The sequence below is a fragment of the Onychomys torridus genome, chromosome 5 (genome assembly GCF_903995425.1).
Source record: "Onychomys torridus chromosome 5, mOncTor1.1, whole genome shotgun sequence".
NCBI classification, from domain to species: domain Eukaryota; kingdom Metazoa; phylum Chordata; class Mammalia; order Rodentia; family Cricetidae; genus Onychomys; species Onychomys torridus.
This window is the reverse complement of record NC_050447.1, coordinates 69,266,057-69,286,894: the sequence shown is the minus strand read 5'-3', so window position 1 is coordinate 69,286,894 and position 20,838 is coordinate 69,266,057. Positions and strand designations below refer to the sequence as shown.

At 40.7% G+C, this 20,838-nt stretch overlaps 1 protein-coding gene across 1 annotated transcript in view; it reads right to left on the bottom strand.

Moving 5' to 3' along the window:
* The window catches only part of Cdc123 (cell division cycle 123), a 50,134-nt gene that overhangs the window by 17,084 nt on the left and 12,212 nt on the right, over positions 1-20,838 (bottom strand). The window contains exons 5-7 of the mRNA XM_036187207.1: positions 17,482-17,577; positions 15,667-15,773; positions 2,406-2,454 (exon numbers count right to left, since the gene is read on the bottom strand). Of these exons, the coding sequence (XP_036043100.1) occupies positions 2,406-2,454; positions 15,667-15,773; positions 17,482-17,577 (252 nt within the window). The remainder of the gene's footprint in view (positions 1-2,405; positions 2,455-15,666; positions 15,774-17,481; positions 17,578-20,838) is intronic.

The window sequence follows — 20,838 nt, the reverse complement described above, 5'->3', positions numbered from 1 at the left end:
GGGTGTGTGCAATATTTTATTTAGCAACAAATAAGCAACTGTAGCACACTAACAGCAAGAAATAACACACACAGTAGTTGATTTCTAAAGCACAAAGGATAAAGCCTTTCTCCTTGCCTAATCTTTCTGTTGTCCTCAGAAGCAACCAGAGCTTTCTAGAAGTAGTCCAGGAATACGTAAGTATATAGCATATGGAAACATTTTTAAAATACAGACCGAGGCATATGCTGCACGGCATTCTGCTTGCAACATTTTTCACTTTCGTTATTGAGGACGTCACTTCCCTAGCCTTAACTCTCGTGTCTTTCCATGCTGCTGCTGTACCAAAACAAAAGCAATGCGACAGCAAAGGACTGCTAAGTAGGTCTTAGCTTTAAACGACGACGACGTTTCAACCAGCATTATACCTCAGGGAAGACGGTTCTTATGCAGCTAGCACCAAGTGCCAACACAGAGCAGGTGCTTCACAGGAAGTTGTTCAGCAAAGCAGTAGGTGTAAATACGTAATACACATACAAATAATGCTATAAAAGACTGGATGATGGCATGGGTAAAATACACTGTGGAAATCAGTGGTGGAAAAGCTCACATTTGCATGTAGAGATTCCAGGAACAAACACTATTAACTGTTTGGTGGCCTAATGATAAATTCAATGTTCTACAATAATCAAAAGATGTATCAGTATAGCTATTCAACACAAAGAATATTTAATACAGTGAGTATCAGTGGACAACATTTTTTTTTTTGTAATGCTGGGGACAAACCCAGGGCCTAAAGCATGGCACACAAAGTAGGCTGCATCCCCAGTCTGTAGACAAAAATGTGCATTATACAGAGATGTCTAAAAGCAAATAATAAAGAAAAAAAGTTTAGTCATGGCACTAATTCCAAAAAATTATAAAACCAAATATGAAAATGTTCTGCAATTAACAAAGGTGATCACACTTGCTTAAAAATTTCAGAAACTGTGCTTTAATGATGCAAATTCAAAAACAAGAGTAATTTCAAGTGATAGCCTACTATGTAGCATCTAAAGGACAAAAAAACCCCTCCAGATTTAATTAATTAGTAAAGAAATTAGCTGTATTTAACAATAGTACCCAACTGAGGGTTTTTTGGTTTTTGTTTTGTTTTGTTTTTAAACATTTATTTATTTATTATGTATACAGTGAGTGTTCAGCCTGCATGCCAGAAGAGGGCACCAGATCTCTCATTGTAGATGGTTGTGAGCCACCATGTGGTTGCTGGGAACTGAACTCAGGACCTCTGGAAGAACAGCCAGTGCTCTTCACCTCTGAGCCATCTCTCCAGCTCCCCATCTGAGTATTTATATGTACATTTTCAAAAACTGGAGTAAAGCCTGGAGTTTGTGGTGATTACAATCTCTACTAAAGCAGCGTCACTGCCCTCGACTCTTCTACATGTTCTCTGTAAAATGAGGGAGTGATGTAAAGAGGTAGAGGGAGGAGGATGACTTTCCTGTTAGTGTAGTTTGGACCCTACTTTCAGGGCTTGATCTCGGGCTTGTGGTGCTATTTTGAAGCTATGGATGAGCTGGTAGGTGGTGGCCCTGGCTAGCAGACACAGGTTACATACAGTACAGTGCAGGCTCTGAACCAGATTTGATGGGTGAAAAGAACAAAGGCATTTATTTTATTCAAGAATGTGTATATTCTGTGTACAGTATTCTATATTCTGTATATATTCTAATATATAGCCTATAAATAGTACATACTCATTTTCTTTCTGTGGTGGTTTGAATAAGATTTGAAAGCTTGGACACCAGGGGGTGGCTCTATTAGGAGATGTGGCCTTGTTGGAGAAAGTGTGTCACTGGGGATGGGCTTTGAGGTTTCAAATGCTCAAGGCAGGCCCAGTGTCTCTCTTCCTGTTGCCTGCCAATCTGGATGTAGAACTCGCAGCTACCTCTCCAGCATCTGTCTGCCTACATGCCACCATGTTTCCCATAACAATGAACTAAAACTCTAAAACTGTAAGTAAGCACTAATTAAATGTTTTCTTTTACAAGAGTTGCCATGGTCATGGTGTTTCTTCACAGCAAAAGAACACTGACTAAGCCTCTCTCTCCCTCTCTTGTTTGTTTGAGACAGGATCTCACTGTGTGGCCTTGACTAGCCTGAAAATTGCTTTGTAGACCAGGCTGGCCTTGAACTCAGTGATATGCATGCCTCTGCTGGGATTTAAGATATGTACCACCATGCCCCACCTGAATAACACATATTCTTCTATATGTAGGACAAATTTCTTAAATTTAAAAATTTAGTGTTTCTAAGTTCCCAGAGAAATTAGTTCAATTTTTTTTTATTCATTTACAAATAAGCAGCACTATTCCATGACCTATGACTGGGACTCTTAGTGTCATAAAAGGGAAAAAGATGTTTACCTCATATTCTATACAAGGATCTGGAGAATCATCGGTACAATGAATGAACCTTTGGAGAGAAAAAATGCAATTAGTATTTTTTTAATGTTAGTTTATGTATAGGCATGTTCTTAATTAATGTGAGAATCAGATTTCATAGAAATATCCAGAAACAAGGGACTAATCAAAATTCAGCCAACACTTATTAAGCAGTACTTGGTGTTATACACTATGTCATCTCATTTAATCCTCAAAACAGCATGAGAACCTCATATATATATAATCTCTATTTTTCTGTCAATGGGCAAAGAAACTAAAATTCAAGTGTCCAAGCTTCATAAATAAGTTAGGACTATATACTACCCAGGCTGCCCACTTCTCAGGGAAGGTTGGATGCCACTGTCCACACTCTCAGTGTTGGTCCAGCTGCTGATTACCAGGCTGTATACTGTTCTATGACCACGAGCTCTGCCACTGAGAGCCACACACAGTGACCACAGTCCTCCTTCAATGGAGGTAGGATGACATTATCTAACCTAGTGCTCACTCTGAGGATGAGTCAGCATGCTGACTATTGTTCCATGAACATTAGCTTGGCCATTGAAAGCCACACACACAGTGGCTGTCATTTCAAAAATGTTTGACAGAACAATTCAACCCTCCACATCGCACTTCCCTCTAAGTGTTGTTTCATGAACAACACTATACAGGAGTATAAAACACCCATCTGTGCCGAGCACTGGGCCAGGCACCAGAAGCACAAAGACACCTAGGACTCTGCTGCTTTAAGAGGTGTAACAGATAATTTTGGAACACTGAGTGAGTAAACTAAAATACTGTGACATCACAAATGAAGAACCAACTGGCTGGCTATCATGTGAGGGAGGGAGAGGAGGAAGTCGAAAGAAGTTTGTATGTAAGACAGAGGGGAAATGTGTCAAGGCAGGAAGAGGATGATGACGGCAGAGTACATGTGATTAGCACTGGTGGAGTCAGAACACAGGGGAAGTGCCAGTGATAAGGATCCATGAAAATCTGGATGGAGTGCTGCTTCGATTTTTTTCACTTTGACACAGACTAGAGTCGCCTGAGGACAAAAAGGAATGACAGAGTGACTCTCGGATCCACTGGCTAGCACAGGAGGAAAGCAGGTGGCGAGGACAGAGCAGACAGTTGGAGCAAGGAGAGCTGGAGATTGGGAAACCAGAGAGAAGCTGAGCAAGCCACTAAGACGAGGAGACCCCAGAGAGAGGGGAAAGACAAAGGGATCTAAGAGCTGAGCCAAGGAAGGAAACGTGACAGATGACAGAATCCTGGAAACAGCAACATTTAAAGAGTGAGTGAAAGAAAAAACTTCAGGGAAGAGTAAGTAGGAAACATGAACTGGCACACTGAAAGGCACTGGGGAGGCGGAGAGGCCAGCAAGAGTGGGAGGTAAGAAAGAAGTTTGCCTTTAGGAGCAGCTTTGCTATGGAAGGCAGGACAATTTGCTGAACCCAGAGCTTACCAGTTCAGCTAGACTGGCTGGCCGGTAAGCCTTATGGATTGCCTATCTCCCCAGAACTACAATTACAGGTGTGTGCCACCATGTCCAGCTGTTTACCTAGATTCTGGAGGTCCAAATGAACTCAGGCCCTCACGCTCCCATGGCAAGCATTTTACCAAATAAGCCTTCTCAACAGCTTGTTTTTATTTTTAGTTTAACAGTGACATGAACAATTGGATACAGATTGGGAGCAAAATAAAGGATGGTTGTGAAATGGCTTGTACATGTACATAACTTGTTAACAGTGACATGAACCATTGGATACAGATTGGGAGCAAAATAAAGGATGGTTGTGAAATGGCTTGTACATGTACATAACTTGTAATATATAATACACATAACTTATAGTCATATACAATATACATAACTTATAGTCAAGAGGTATTTGTGAAAAAAGTAAGCATGAACAAAACAGAAAGTACTTTCCCCCTATGTGGCTCTTATGGTTTGAATATGAGATGTCCCTCACAAGCTCCTGTGCTGAACGCTTGGTCTCCAGCCGACAGTGTGGAAACTAGCAGGTGGGGTCTAGCTGCCCATCGTGAGGGTAGGTTCTTGAGTCAGACCCAGTCTAATCCCTGTCCAGCTCTGCTTCCCAGGCACCATGAGGTTCACACCTCTCCACCATGACACTGCCTTACCACTGGCACAGTCATGAGACCCTAACTCCTGGGATTAAACCCACACACTGTGAGCCGAACTAGACCTTTTTCCTCTTGCCTTCTCACAGCAGTTATGATTCAGCTAACATGTGCTGGTGACCAGTGCTCTACCAATGAAGACACAGAAATTCTCTGGCACAAAAAAAAAAAAAAAAAAAAAAATCATTTTAAAGGTATCTTGAGCCTGGTGGGTAGTTAGGTGTTAAGGTTCATGCTTAGCAAGTAGGGAGACTCGGATCCATTTTGGAGGAGGGGAGCAAGCTTCAAGTCATTCAAATGCACACACCCAAGTGTGAAAGCCTTTTACTTCACTGAATGTGTGGTCATGTTGGTACATCTGCAATCATTTGTTTTACATTGCAAACAGTAATAATTTTAGTATACTCGATTGGCTAAGATCTAGAGAAAGCAGACTTTTATAACCAGTAATAACTGGGAACCAAATAATATAATCTATAACACATTTCAAAAGAAAAGTACACCGTGTGCTTGGTAAGCGGCCAGAGGACTGTTTTCACAGTAGTGAATGTTTACATATGCCGAGTGCCACTAGAAGCCTTCACACTGCCATCCCATTGAATCCTTGCAGTAAGTGATGTCATTATCATCTCCACTTACCAACTGAGCTGACCAAGGCTAGAAGGGTGAGGTGATAGGAGGGAAAGAAGCATCCAGTCTCAAGCCACACCGTGTCTCCCAGGGACAGAGGTGCAGACACTCTCACTGAAACTGTTAAGTTCAGTGAGTAGGCAGAGAGAGAGAAGTACACACACACACACACATACACACACACACAAAATATACATACCAACAAGACTTTAGCCTTTTTAAAGCTGTATCAGTGTTAAGAAAAGAAGCTGGGTAGTGGTGGTGCACACCTTTAATCCCAGCACTCAGGAGACAGAAGCAGGAGGATCTCTGAGTTTGAGGGCAGCCTGGGCTACAGAGGGAGTTCTACAGAGGGCTACACAGAGAAACCCCGTCTCAAAACAAGTTTAAAAAGGGAAAAAGGAAGGGAGGGAGGGAGGGAGGGAAGGAGAGAGGAAGGAAAGGAGAAAATCTATCATTTCTATGAGCAAGTTGGAAAACCTGTTTTAACATGCTCTAGCACACACTGGTGCTATCTGAAGACCTCATTTTCCCTTGAAAGCAAAAATCCCTTGCTTCAAACTCAACTGAAGTATGTTACCCAAAGGAGCTATACTCCAACACCAGCTTTGAGTATTTTTAAAATTTCTTAAGCAAAAATAAGTCTTACAGGTTGCTTTATGTTAATCAAAATTGAGGCCATGAAATGTCAGGTTAATAAAGATTAATACACTTGTTCCATTCTTTAAAAAGAATCGCCCTTTCCCCACCAGGACCACCATGACAGACTAAGAATATTAATAGAGTTCCTATGTTTTGACAGCCAGTCACACAGAGACAACTAAGTACTCTGAATTAGATTACCAACAGAAATGAGGAAAGACAAGGAATTCAATACATGTTAACAAAACAGGAACTGCTTGGTGTGGTGGTGCATGCCTGTAGTCCCATGACCCAGGAGGCTGAGGTGGGAGCATTACCATGAGCTCTAGGTTAGCCTAGACTACATAGTGAGTTCCAGGCCAGCCTGGGATAAAGTATATAAGAAAATAAAACTAAAAAGGGAAGTAAGGAAGAGAGAGGAAAAAAAGAAGAGAGAAAGGGAGGGAGAGAGGAAGGAAGGGAACAATCGAAGGACCAGAGGTGAAAAAAAAATCATAATCAAGGCCTCAGGTTCTACAGTAAGTGCCTTAACTACTTTTCTATTGTCAAAACACCATGACCAATTTGGGGATCACAGTTCCAGAAAGGTGAGAGTTCATGACCATCATGGCGGGGAGCACAGCAGCAAGCAGGCAAGCATGGCAATGGAGCAGTATCCGATAACTTACATCTTGATCCTCAAGCACAAGGCGGGGAAAGAAACACACCAGGAATGGTGTGAGATTTGAAACCTCAAAGCCCACCCCCAGTGACACACCTCCCTTAACAATCCTAACCTTTCCCAACAGTTCCAACTGTGAACCAGGCACTGGATGGCTACATTAGCTAGCCATCAAGCCCATGTCTCACTCCTCCACCCCAGAGCCAGGGTTTCAGGCAGGAACCACCATATCTGTGTTTAATTAGGTGCTGGGGACCCAAACTCAGGTCTCATGTTCGCACTTTATTGACCAATTCATCACCCCAGACCATTTTTAAAAAAGGTTCTATATTCTTACAAATACTGATTCAGACTTTTAGTCATCATATTACTACTCAAAAATAAGTGTACTTATACACATATTTACATTCTACCACCTTATAACATTATTTTTAACTGTTTTAACATTTATGTAATTTTTAAAATGAGTAGTTTGAGAACATATGTGGTACCGGAGGTTATTGCTGTAGCTTTTTTTTCTTACAGAGATGATTAAACAGATGGTCAAGTACGTTTATGAAAGGAGAGGGTGGTGCTGAGCTGTCTAGAAGCTGAACAGAAAAGTCAAAAGCCCCTGTCCAGGGGCTCATACTGAGCAGATGTCAACCATATCATAGTAAGACCTCTCTCTTCAGAAAAGAAAAAAAGTTGTTAAATTACAATATTGTGCTTCACACTAAACAAGGTCTAACTATATGAAAAAAAAAATACATCATGGGCAAAAAGACAAAGGACAAATTTTGAGCAAGGAGAAAATTATGTGTCAAAGTTTTGGTGGTATAGCTTTTCTTGCTGTTCAGAAAGGCATAGCAGAAGTTTTGGCATGCAGATGCCATTTCTTTAGCATTTTCAACTATGGTGGAAGTGAGGTGATTAGATATGTTCATTAAAGTTTTCATTGATCTTTTCTCCAAAGAGGCAAAATACTGTATTTAAAAATTAAACCACATATAGTGGTTTGATTGAGATGTCCTCCATGGTCACAGACATTGGAACACTTGGTCTCCAGCTGGTCACTGTTTTGGGCTGTTAAGGAGGTGTGTTCTTGCCAGAAGAAGTCTACTATAGGGTGGAGAGGGGTGCTCTGAGGTTTCAAAGCCCCACACCATTCCTAGTTAGTTTTCTCTACTTCCTGCTCATGGTCCATGATGTGGGCTCTTAGCTGCTCCTGCCAGCATGCCTTCACTCTGCCGTCAGACACTAACCCTCTGGAACCACAAGCCCAAATAAAACTCTTTCTTTAATCAGAGTGCTCATCATAACAAAGTAACCGAGACACCATCTAAAGCATATACACTGTCATCTAAATAAATAAGGCTGAAAAATAATAGCGGCAGTGACCAGGTCTACTTCTGCACAAAATTTCACTCCCGAGACTTTTGTTGAACTTGATTTAGAATTATAGAAGTCTTATCAGCAGTTTTAGTTGCCTGCGATTATAATCATTTATTTAAAAAAAAAATTCCAGCACAGCAGAAGCCAGCCAGCCTGCTCCCACCTTACCAGCTGGGCACTACCACAATGAACAAATGTGTGATGGAAAGGTGGGAAAGATGGGAAAAACAGAGCTGTATGTGCACTGAGGAGAGAGGCAGAACTGGGGACAAGATGGCAGTGACAGGTGTGAGAGACCACTGAGGTTGACAGTGAACATGCCACTGTCCAGTAGGGTTGATGGGGTAATGTGCAAGAGCATGGAGCTTACACAGACACACTTGGTCCCCAAACACACCACCAGACTGTGGGATCACCCTGGCTCCAGTCAATGATGGAGGCCCAAGATGAGAAACAGTTCACTTTCTGAATTGGACCTCCTTGAAGAACCACTGTGGTCCATGCTGCCACCAGAGGCTGTGTTGGTATATGTGGTTCATGCTGCTGCCCTAAGCCATGATAAAACCTGAGATGAATGTGGATGCATGAGGTCTGTGCCGCTGACTGAAGCCTTGGTAATGTCCTCCACCTTTACTCCTTCAGGGGGCCATGTTGATGTGAGTGGCCTGAGCCATGGTGATGTCTGGGTCCAGGGTCCTACTGCAGCCAGGGTCTGTGTTGATGTCCATGGCCTGTGTTACCACCAAAGACCACTCAGATGTCTGTGGTATGTGCTGCCACCTGATGCCTTGGTCTGTGTTATTGCAGGGGTGGAGTGGGTGGAAGTGAAAAGGCATACTGATCTTAATGGCCTCCACCTAAGGCCATGATGATGACCAGGCCCATGCTACTACCAAGGGCCATGTCTAGGCCTATGGTCCTACTGCAGCTGTGGTCTATGTTGAGGTCTATGGCTGGGTCCATGATCCTACTACAGCCGGGGGCATGTTTATAGTCTGTGGAGGCCCATGATTCCATTTTCCCACTGACTGTGGCTACTTCTATGATATTGATGACTCCAGAAAATAACTGAGGGAGGGAGATGGAAGGCTTTTGTGACAACCGCCCCCCCCCCCCACCCCAAAGTAACAGTCTAGACAGGAAGCCACCAAAGAAAAATCTTTAAAAAGTGTGAGGGGATGCTGAAGTATAGCTCTCCACAACTGATGGTTTCTGGCAGGGGTACAGGAGGGGAAGGACTCAGTTCTATTTAAGGGGCAGGCCACTGAGAGTTTGACCATGCCCCCATGGGTATATAAATAACACATATTGGACTTGAGTTTTTTTGTTTGTTTTTCCTTAATTTTTTAAAAAAATATTTATTTATTATGTATACAGTGTTCTGTCTGCATGTATGCCTGCACACCAGAATAAGGCATCAGGTCTCATTATAGATAGTTGTGAGCCACCATATGGTTGCTGAGAATTGAACTCAGGACCTCTAGAAGAGCAGCCAGTGCTCTTAATCACTGAACCATCTCTCTAGCCCTGTTTTTTCTTATTTTTTATTCTTATTTTTATTTTTACTTTTTTGGTGGGGCAGATATGTAAAGACTGGGAAGTGAGTGTAATTGGGGTACATGATACAAAATTCCCAGATAATCAATAAAAATGTTACATTTGAAGACAAAACAAAACAAAAATTAATAGCAATTAAAAAACGATTGGGTTTAAAAAAAATTTAAGCTGGAAAAACCATGCCTACTTCTCCTTTCAAACATTGTCTTGGGAAACGTAAAGATTTAAAAGTTGATTTAAAAAAAAAAAAAAAAAAGTAGCCTTCTTCATGCCCTCTTGCCTCTGCATACTTGCTGACCCACACACCATTCACTCAGATCATCCCATGATCATGGGAGAAAAAGACTGAGTATCTTATTTTTTACTGGTTCAGTCAAACTACTGCTCTTTGTGAATTCAAATAAACACACAATACATTTAGGGCTTCTTAAAAATAAAAACAATATATGAAATAAAAGAAGAAAAAGGAGGAGGAGGACTCAGAATACTGCCTGTACAGACCAGTTTTTCTCAATTTTAGATTTGCCACAAGGTTCCAACTTTACATAGTAAGTGGCTGTGGTGTTAACTCACAGTTCTTGTCCACATTTCCAAAACAATGCCCATTCTTTGACCTCATCATGATCTCCATCATTCATGCATGACTATCTTGTAACAGATTAATCTTTTTCTCATATTCAACATTATTTCTTGTACAGACTTTCACATCACTAGTTTTTTTGTTTGTTTTTGTTTTTCTGTACATAGAGCTGGGGGAGAGGGAACCTATCTTTTAAACTTGTATAGCAGTCTGAGGTAGAGACATGGTTCAATGGTTTAAGAATAGTTACTACTCTTGTAGAAGACCAGTTTGGTCCCCAGCACCTATATGGGAAGGTTCACAACCTTCTGTAACTCTAGCTCCAGAAGATTCTATGCCCAATTCTGAACTCTGTGGTTCAGATATACACATAACTTTGAAAAATAATATCTTAAAAAAAATTCTAGAAGTAAACAACTTCCAAATTTTAAGCTAAGAGCCCTTCTGTATTTTGTTTGCTCCATACTACCCAAGATGAGACCTTGGCCAGTGTGTCTACTTGGTATGTACTACCCACTTGTGGGTAATGTAGTAGCTATTTTAGTTATCAGTTTGACTACCTTGGTATTGTGATGTTTATGTTCAAGTAACCCCATTTTACATAATAATAATCCTGAAATGCTAGCAAGTTAAATACGCCAAGAGAAGCCATAATGTGCCTCCTGGAAGTAAAAAGGTGGTGTTTAGCATAGTCACATATGTATAGAAAAAACCCAGTATGTATGGCATTTAGTACTGTCTATGGTTTTCAGGCATCCACTGGAGGTCTATGGGCATATGTCCTGCAGATAAAGGGGACTTACTGTAATAACCAGTTTTGTGATAATACCAAGAAAAGTACTGCACTGAATGTAGCTAAGTGTAAATTGCTAAGACAAATAAAATTCCCCGGTCAAATCTATATCTCTTTAATCTGAGCCCTTCATGAATGGATTTACTTTTCTACCCACTCAGCTTTTTCTTCTAATTGTTATCTGAACATTAGGTGTTTGGTTTTTTTTTCATGTTTGTCCTACTGAAGTGATGATCAATAAAATAATTAATGAAAGCAGACTTGTGACTCAATAAGTTTAATCACAGAGAATGCTGATGTATGGGCAAATAATGCAGTCAGCAAATACTAGGCAGATTCACTGTGTTATAATTCCACCTCTACTTTCTAAAACATCTAGTCTACAGTCACCAAGTAAAACACACGTACAACCAAAGCCAGGACTTGGCATTCTATGGGAAATTTTGCCTATAGCAGACACTGGGTAGATGTTCCAGCTATTCCCGCCTGGCAGCCTTGCTAACAGAATCTGATTGTCCAGACCCTAATGCACCTGTGCTTCACAATCACTCCTGATATAGCTTGACTCTTGAACGCCCCCTAAAGCCCATGTGCTAAGAGAACTCAGTTCATGTGTCCTGGAGAGATAATGGAGCCTCTAGTATAAAGGAAGGCAGGTAACTGGGGGTGTGCCCTTGACAGAGACCTTAGGACCCTGACAACCTCCTGTCTTACTCTGTCTCCAGGCTGCTATAAAGTGAACAGGCCTCTTCTATCACACATTCCTGCTATGATGTACTATGCTGCTACAGACCCAAAAGAAAATGGGATCAACCAACCACAGGCTGAAACCTCTAAAATGGTGAGTCAAAATAAAGTTCTGCACCTTGTAAGTTGTTTACCTCAGGTATTCTGTCCATGACAAAAGCTAACTAATTAACATATCCCTACTTCCAGGAATACACATATTGAATCATATAAGCAGCCCTCAAAGCATGAGGAAACATGTTAGAAATAATATAGTCAGGGCAATAAACCCAATGTGTATAAACTATTTTCAGATGGCTTTTGCTAACTTAAAACATAGGGAGGGGCTGGATAGAGAGCTTGGTAGTTAAGAGCATACACTGTTCTTAATTCCTTTGTGGACCTGGATTCAGTTCTCAGTACCCACATCAAGCAACTCACAGCCACCTGTAATTTCACCTCCAAGGGATCTGATGCTCTTTTCTAGACTGTGTAGACACCTGCACTCATGTGCACATACTCCATCACACAGACATATACATAAAATTAAAACTTAAAAACATCCTGTGTTATAGCTGTTCTGTCTATGACCTTGAAGCACCATCCCAAGAGACGTAGCAGGTAACTGCTCCACCTGCCTATGACCTTGAAGTACATGCCCCTGGGGCTTAGCCTCTTGGTGACCCTTAAGACCTGAGATGCATCACTCTCTTGGCTCCCTTATGGGACTTGGATGCAGGACTGATTCAGGCAGCTGGAACAACATTTCAGAACCTGTGTCAATTCTGTTCTGTACAGTGAGTTTTCCCCCTTAATAAATTCTTTTGCCCTTTAAACAGACTCCGTGAATTATCCCTGACCATATCACAATATTGATTTCTTTAGTCAAGGTAAGACTCAAAATAGTGTAAACAATACAAATTTATTTTTATGATATAGTAAAAATTTGCACAGATCAACAATTGTATATTAGAATAATCACCGATATCTCATTCTATTATATATTTTAATGGGAATTCTGAAAAGGACCTATAACTGACAGTAACCAGCAGTGGGGCTTTGAACTACAGAACAGACTTAGGCCTCAGCAGAGTAAAACCATGCATGATCTTGTCGAACCTAAAGGATTACACTCTTAATCTCTGAGAGCTTCTGGAAGACATTGCGACAAAAGTTCCTTTTTATTTTTTCTACTTTGTAGCGCTAGGAATCAAACCCAGGGCACCAAGGTGGCCAGGCAGGTGCCGGCAACTGAGCCACACTTCCAGGTCTTCACTGTTCACAAGTTTCACTGATAAAGGACTTTGTTATAATGACTTACACTGTTAAGTGCTTGGTTTATTGCTTGCTATGCTAGTGATTATCAACAGTATTTCTAGGAACACATCAGTAATGCCCAACTAAAGGGCTGGGGGCTGAGTGCACAGCAATTGTTCTCTCCAATACCCTAACTGATGATCATTTATGGGTGAGCACCCTAAATCCAAGGCCTCACATCAACTTGCTGACTTTTCCTTAAAAGTCAAAAAGAACAAAATGTAAAACATGATTGGTAGTTTTACCATCCACTGATGAACGTCAAAGCTGATTTTTAAAACCATCAGCTTCAAAATGAAAAGCAATATGAAACTATTTTTGGAAAGGCCAAGATGTCCTCCCATTCTTACTGCAATGAATACTAAAAGTCTGTAAAAGTCTGTATCAATTAACAGATACAAAGCAGTCTGAATGTAATATAGTTCAAGATCTCTTACTCAAAGCATTAGGTGTTTAAAACAAAGCTTTAAAGGGAAGGGGAGTAAAGCAATGACTTTCTTCTAACCAGAGGGAAACAAACGCTGCTGCATTTATTAAAATGAAAACTGAGGGCCACCAACTCCGGGTAATACCTGTGCCTGTGTGACCACAAAAAGTCAGCAACTACATGTTAAAACAATACATGAAGCTGGGTGGTGGTGCCACACACCTTTAATCCCAGCACTCGGGAGGCAGAGGCAGGCAGATCTCTGCAAGTTCGAGGCCAGCCTGGGCTACAGAGTGAGTTCCAGGACATCCAGGGCTACAACAAAGGAACCCTGTCTTGACAAACTAAAACAAAAACAACACATGCTTGGGTTTTTGTTGTTGCTGTTAATTTCAATCATTTCTATAAAGCCAGAAATGAATGGCTATAGAAATTCCTGGATAACTCTCTTCCCTCTATATGCTATTTTTATGATGCCAGAGACTGAATGCAGGGCCTCATGCACATTAACCATATATGTAATGATTGAACCCTAAATTCCTTTTATAATAAACTTGGGATACAAACACACTCATCAATGGCTACAACACGCTGTTTTCTCTTATCAACACTATAATCCCATATACAGAGGTATAACAGAGCTGACTGTGACTGTCAGGCAGTGGACATACCTAGTCATGCCAGGATCCTTTCAAAATAGGGGCTGAGGCTGAAGCAGAGTGAACTGCCAGAAGAGCCCCGACTGCATGGTTAGGAGTAAAGGTGTGCTCCACATGCAAGCACTGTATTCTTACAGCAGAACTTACAGACTAGTTTAACTGAGAAGATATTTAGAAGATGAATAAGAGGGATGTCAACAATGGCTGTTGTTTGGTGATGAGACAAAAGAAGATTGGGTCTCTCTCTCTCTGTCTCTCTCTCAATGGTTGGTGCTCTGCCCTGCTATAATTAGCAGCAGCAGCTCAAGTTCTTTTTTTTTTTTTTTTTTTTAAAGACAAGATTTCCTTGTGTAGCCCTGGCTGTCCTGGAACAACTCACTCTGTAGACCAGGCTGGCCTCAGACTCACAGAGATCCACCTGCTTCTGCCTCTGCTTCTGCCTCTCGAGTGCTGGGATTAAAGGCATGTACCACCACCCAATACAGCTCAAGTTCTTTAGACATTGTTATCATGAAGGAGACAGTAATTCTACTTAAAAAAAAAACCAAAAAACCCTCAAGATTTACTTTAAGGATCTTTATGGCAGAGCTTTATAAAAGAAGAGAATTGCTCAAACACATCATGCTACCAGTATCTAGTGGCAAACCATCAAGGTCAGATAAAATAATGATAAATGTAAGCATTTAAAGACACAGAAAGATGTCATTATGTCATTATATGCTGATAACATACTGTCACTATACACTGCAAACATAACCTACAGAGCAATATGAACAACTGGATCCCAATCTTCAAGTTGGGCTGGAGAACTGGCTCAGCAGTTAAGAGCACTGGCTATTTTTCCAAAGGACCCAGGTTCAATTCCTAGCACCCATATAACAGCATACAAAATCTGTAACTCTAGTTCCAGATCTGATACCTTCTTTTGGCCTCCAAAGGCACCAGGTATGAATATGGCACACACACACATACATGCAAGCAAAGCACCATATACATCAAATAAACAAAAAAGTCCTAAAAAAAAAAAAAAAAATGGGGCAGGTGGGCTGGCAAGCTGGCTCAGGAAGTAGAGAGAGGCAGTTACTCCCAAGCCTGACAACCTCAGTGTGACCCCAGGATCGCATATGGTAAAGAGAGAGAACCAAGTCCTATAAGCTGTTTTCTAACTTCCACAAGTGCTCTATGACTTGTACACACACACACACACACACACACACACACACACACACACTATACATATATATGAATAATTTAAATAATCCTTAATAGACAAAGACAGGTATATTTACATTATATCTATGAATCAAAAGAAATCTGGGGGTTGGGGATTTAGCTCAGTGGTAGAGCGCTTGCCTAGCAAGCACAAGGCCCTGGGTTCGATCCTCAGCTTAAAAAAAAAAGAAATCTGGAAGTATATACAGTTGATTATATAATGAGCTCACCATGCTTTCCTGGTTTTCCTCATTAGTAGTTACTAATTTTTTATATTATAAGCATATTTGAATTTTATAATAAGAAAAAAATTACTAAAATATTTAATACATATACACACATATATACTCCTGATAGTTAGGCATAGCCATTGAATAGCATTTGCTGTAAAAGAAAAAGAAAGGTTTGTTTTAAAATGCCACTTGAGGGCCACAAAGTAGCTCATGACACAGAAATGTTACAGTACACTCTAGAGAGTAGAATGTTACCAACAGGAGGCTACTCACAAGACACTTACGGCTGTGTGAAGTCACGGGTGATGAAATCGGAACTCTTGAAAAGCAGGAAGATGTCACTGAGAGTTTTACACTTCAGAGAACTATTCATTGCTATCCAGTATGCATCCTAAGTAATAAACATGTGTGAGTTAAGACACACCCTACAAGTGCAGCACACCAATGAAAGCAATAATGCACTCTACCTCCAGGGCTTAGAAAACACAGCCAAGCAAATTTTAGAACTGTCAGATGTCAACTATACTTGTCAACAAAAAGAGCATGACCAGTGCACGCCAGACACTCAGTTATGCATACTAAAGACCAAGATGGTTCAGTAGGTAAAGGCACTTCCCAAAAGCCTGGGTCACCTAAGTTCAATCCCTGGGCTACACATGGGAGAAGAGAACCAAATCCTACAAACTGTACTCTGACCTTGAAGTGTGCACAAATATACCCACAAAACAAATAAACAAATATAATTAAAAAAAAAAAAAAAAGAAGTGTAGTTATGCACACTGACATAGTAGGATCCACACATTTCAGCCCAGGGCAAAATACTTTCCAATGTTTTTCATGTTAACATGGAAAGCAGGCTAATAAAGTTACATACATCTGCTAAAAGATTCAAATAGTAAAGAAACAGCTATTCTCCAGAATAAGAGCAGTCATTTCTATCATTCCTGTTTGGGGAGACCGACAGACAAACATTCAGACTTGGACAGTCAGCACAGTTAATACCCTATGTATTCGAACAGAAAGGAAGAAAGTGAAAGTCTCAACCATCGCATCCTAAAACAGCAACTGTGCTGGACATGTGGACATAAGAGAACAAGGCTAAGTGGGGTGTGACTACGTCACACTTCCATAGACAGACCAGACACAGGATAAAATATACACTGAAAAACACTGGTAATTACCAAAACTACCCAATTATCCACACTACATCGAAGAAAGCACTGGTGCATACAAATCAGTCAATACCACACAGATGAATAAAAAAGAATGTAACTGTCAACTCCAAGGAAAGTGAAATATAAAATAAGAAAATGCTAATCATCATAGTAAATGTACACTAGGTGAGTACATGGTATCTGCAAAATGAAACCCAGTGGAAACACTGAATACTGGGAGAAACAAAAGGCACCCCCAAAAATGAACATACACTTCCTGCCACTATGCACAAGCTCATGTGTGGGAGCAGGGTATGTACTGATGCAAAGATAAGAGAATAACTTTCAAGAGTTGGTTCTTGCCTGGCAGTGGTGGCGCACACCTTTAATCTAGCACTCAGGAGGCAGAGGCAGGCAGATCTGACCACTGTGAGTTCGAGGCCAGCCTAGCCTGGTCTACAGAGTGAGTTCCAAGACAGGCTCCAAAACTGCACAGAGAAACCCTGTCTCTAAAAAAAGGGGAAAAAAAAAAAAAAAAAAAAGAGTTGGTTCTCTCCTGCCTTGTCAGTCCCGAGATTAAACTCGGGTTACCAGGCTATCCCACTCTGGTCCAGCATATTTATTAGAGCTTTTCAACAGAGAAAATCTTGCTCTACTGAGTAGGTGATGTTTTAAAACACGCAGACTATGAACAGAAGGCGGACTCCAGCACAACTGACAACACAGGAGGTCAAACTGTCTTTGGGCAGAATACTTAGTATTGCTCAGACCCAGAGTGATACATGCAGAAAAATCAAGAGAATCAAACCGAGGGAAAATACAATAAACTCAACAGAATTTTTCTGGAATTAGGAATATAATCAGATCTTCCATGGAGCTATAAAATGAAATAAAGAGCAAAACAAACAAGTACTCAAATAATAAGATTTTTTAATGTGCACCTACCCTTGGGGCACTCCAGTTAAGCTTAGGGAAGACATTTCCCCCCAGCAAATTGATAGCTTCCTGGACTTGAGTGTTGAACTCAGGAAATTCTGGTGCCTACAGAGACAGAGAACAAATCATGAGCAAGTCAACAAGACTAGACATGGAAAATAACTCAAGGTTGAAGTTAGAATGTTAAAAACAGAATTATTTAGGATACAAATTATTGTTCTTATTTCCCCCACTTGATTAAATAAAATCAGCAAGGAAATAATATTTACCAGAAAGAGAAATAATCAACTTCTCAACAGGTACTTTCCAAAACAATTGAAACTCCTGTCTCTGAAAACACAGCTAGCTGTCCCCGAGTACATGGTCCCTGAAGAACAAATCACTGGTTCTTTCTGAATACTTACATAACACCGGCATCTAAAGCCAACTCTGATGCCATATGCCCTGAAATCCTACCACTTGGCAAGCAGAAGCAGGAATTAGGAGCTCAAGACCCTTGGCTATAGAGCAAGTTCAAAGTCAGTCGGGGCTAAGGCAATGTGTAAGTGTGCTCTGCACAAGAATAAAGACTTTAGTTTAGACCCTTAGTACAAAAGCCAGGCATGGCTACCCACACCTGTAACCCCAGCACTGGGAAGGCAGAGAGACAAGCAGACTGCAAGAGCTCCCTGCCCAGCCAGCTCACCGAAATGGCAAGCTGCAAGTTTATTGAGAGACCCCCTTTAAAGGCAATGAGATGAAGAGCAACAGAGGACTACACCAGACAGACAGACAGACAGACACACACACACACACACACACACACACACACACACACACACACACACACACACACGGACTAATGAGAGCTAGTATTTTTCGAGAGAAGAGACTGGGGTATTGCCTGTACATACACTCCAGGTATCAGAAATAATACCCAATGTTTAAAGGGCCGTTTATGGGAAATGTTCAGTGAAACAAAAATACATGATGTGATAAATTATACCTAAATGCTACTATTTACAGGCAAGTTTTAATACAAGCAAAAATCCCAAATAGTACCTCAGTAAGTTGAAATGTCCTTTTCTTTTTTGTTGAGTTAGAGACAGACTCAGTCTAGTGTTTGTTTCAACCAGGAAGTGACAGAAACACTACTACTATTCAACAGGAAGATAGGCCTGACTACCAATAGGCCCTGCCTTAGGTTTTAGGTAAATATCAAGGGGGATGGAAAGAGGACAATCTCTTCTGTCACTCTCCTACTGCATTCACCTCTAGGGAGGGGGCTGCTGCCCCCTACTGGGCAACTGCAGGTTCTGAAAAAAATTAACCAAACTCCATAGTAGAAAAATATTCTGACAAAATCTAAAATTATCTACACACTACAAAACCCAGATGGTTCCTATGGACTCTCAAAGATCTAGCTCAGTGAAGAGAAAGAAAAAAAAACTGAGAAGATTCTGGGAAAAAGGCCAAAAGAGTAAGTTCTTAAAAATGGAAATGTATCTCCCAATTAGAAACAACTCATTAGTAGGTTTTGTTTGATTTGTGGGCTAAGACTTGATCCCTGGCCTGTGCGTGCAGTCAAGCACTCTAACACTAAGAAACACTCTCAGCTCTAGGAAGGGTCAGCAAGATGCCAACCTATAGGCTGGTTAACAAGTTCTTTCACTATCTGATAGACTGTACCATATCTCTTTTCCACTAGACTACCATCAACTCAGCTTAGACATAATCAGAGTCATGAAGACCTGTCTATGAACAATTGAGTTAGGAACCCTGTATTCCCACTTGTCTCTCCCATCAAAAGGATGTAGGATTGGTGTCATGCAAATTACTTCCTCATAATCACCAAAACCTGCTGGTCTGGCTGTCCTAGAGCTGTCAATAAAAGCCACTTATCTAAGTTCTACATCAGCAGTAGTTTCTGTAAGAGATACAACTGGGGCAGTAGAGATGGCTCAATGGTTATGAACACTGGCTGCTCTTCTACAGGACCTGGATTCAATTCTCATCACCCAAATAGCAGTTCACAGCTGTCTGTAACTCCAGTTCCAGGAGATTTTAACCCCTCTTCTGACCTCCACAGGCAACAGTCAGGAACGTGGTGCACAGACATAAAAGCAGGCAAAACACCCATACACACAAAATTTAAAAATAATAATTACAAAGACAAAATAATTTCACTTTCCTACTCCACAAAGCATTGCATTAAAGGACTGCTATATTTCATACATTCTGCTTTGGTTTTTGTAGTGCTGAAGATTTTCCAGTGCTATGTGCACCTTAGGCAATCTGCAAAAACCCTTGGGTTTTTTGTTTGTATTGTTTTGCTTTGTTTTGAGACAGGTTCTCATGTAGCACAGGCTGACCTAGAATCACTATGTAGTCAAAACTGGCCTTGAACTCTTGACCTTCCCTCTTGATCTTCGTTTTGCTTGAATCACTGCCATGTACCACTATGCCCAGATCTGTGATCTGTTTATTACATTTTAAAAGATCTGACTGGTTCTCTCAATCTTCAAAATCATTCAACCTTATGAAATACTAAACCATGAATCCTACAGAAAAATTCAAGTTATAAAAGTTTACATATAGCACACCATTATATGATTTTTACTGTGAATAACTTGGTAAACTACAGCTAACTCTTAATGATGAGAATGAAGTCCTATGGACATCCTGAAAGGGTCCAGTCACCATCTCTCCCACCCCAGAGGATCCCATATTCACTTAATACTCCTGATCACTACGCCTTTTCTTTACTTTTTTTCTTTTTTTTTTTTCCCTGAGACAGGGTTTCTCTGTGTAGCTTTGCTCCTTTCCTGGAACTCGCTTTGGAGACCAGGCTGGCCTCGAACTCACAGAGGTCTGCCTGCCTCTGCCTCTGGAGTGCTGGTATTAAAGGTGTGCACCACCACTGCCCAGCTACATTCTATTTTTAACCAGTTTTAATACCTGTACCTGGTTCCTCCTACAGTTAAAAGTAAAATCTTTAAAAATGTGTTAAATAAAGTTTCATGTCTGCATTGGAATCATGATTTTATACTCTGAAAATGACGAATAAACAGATGACATTATTGTTTTAAACTCATAGCTCAATTGCTAGTTTGAACACAGACACCTGTCAGTTTTCCAGGGGAAAGTTCCCATTGTGAGTGGGATAAAAACCCACACATTCATTTGATATCCCTAGACTTTCTGATGTCTCATCAGCTGCCTTTCTAACCTCAATTCCACACCACAATCATTCAGAGGCTAGATTTCTTTTTCCCTTTTTTTCTTTCTTTCTTTTTTGGTCCTAATTGTTTTTAAGAACTACAAAATGTATATAAAAAGTTATATTTGCTCATGTTCCAAGATTGAAACATTCAACAATTTGGCATA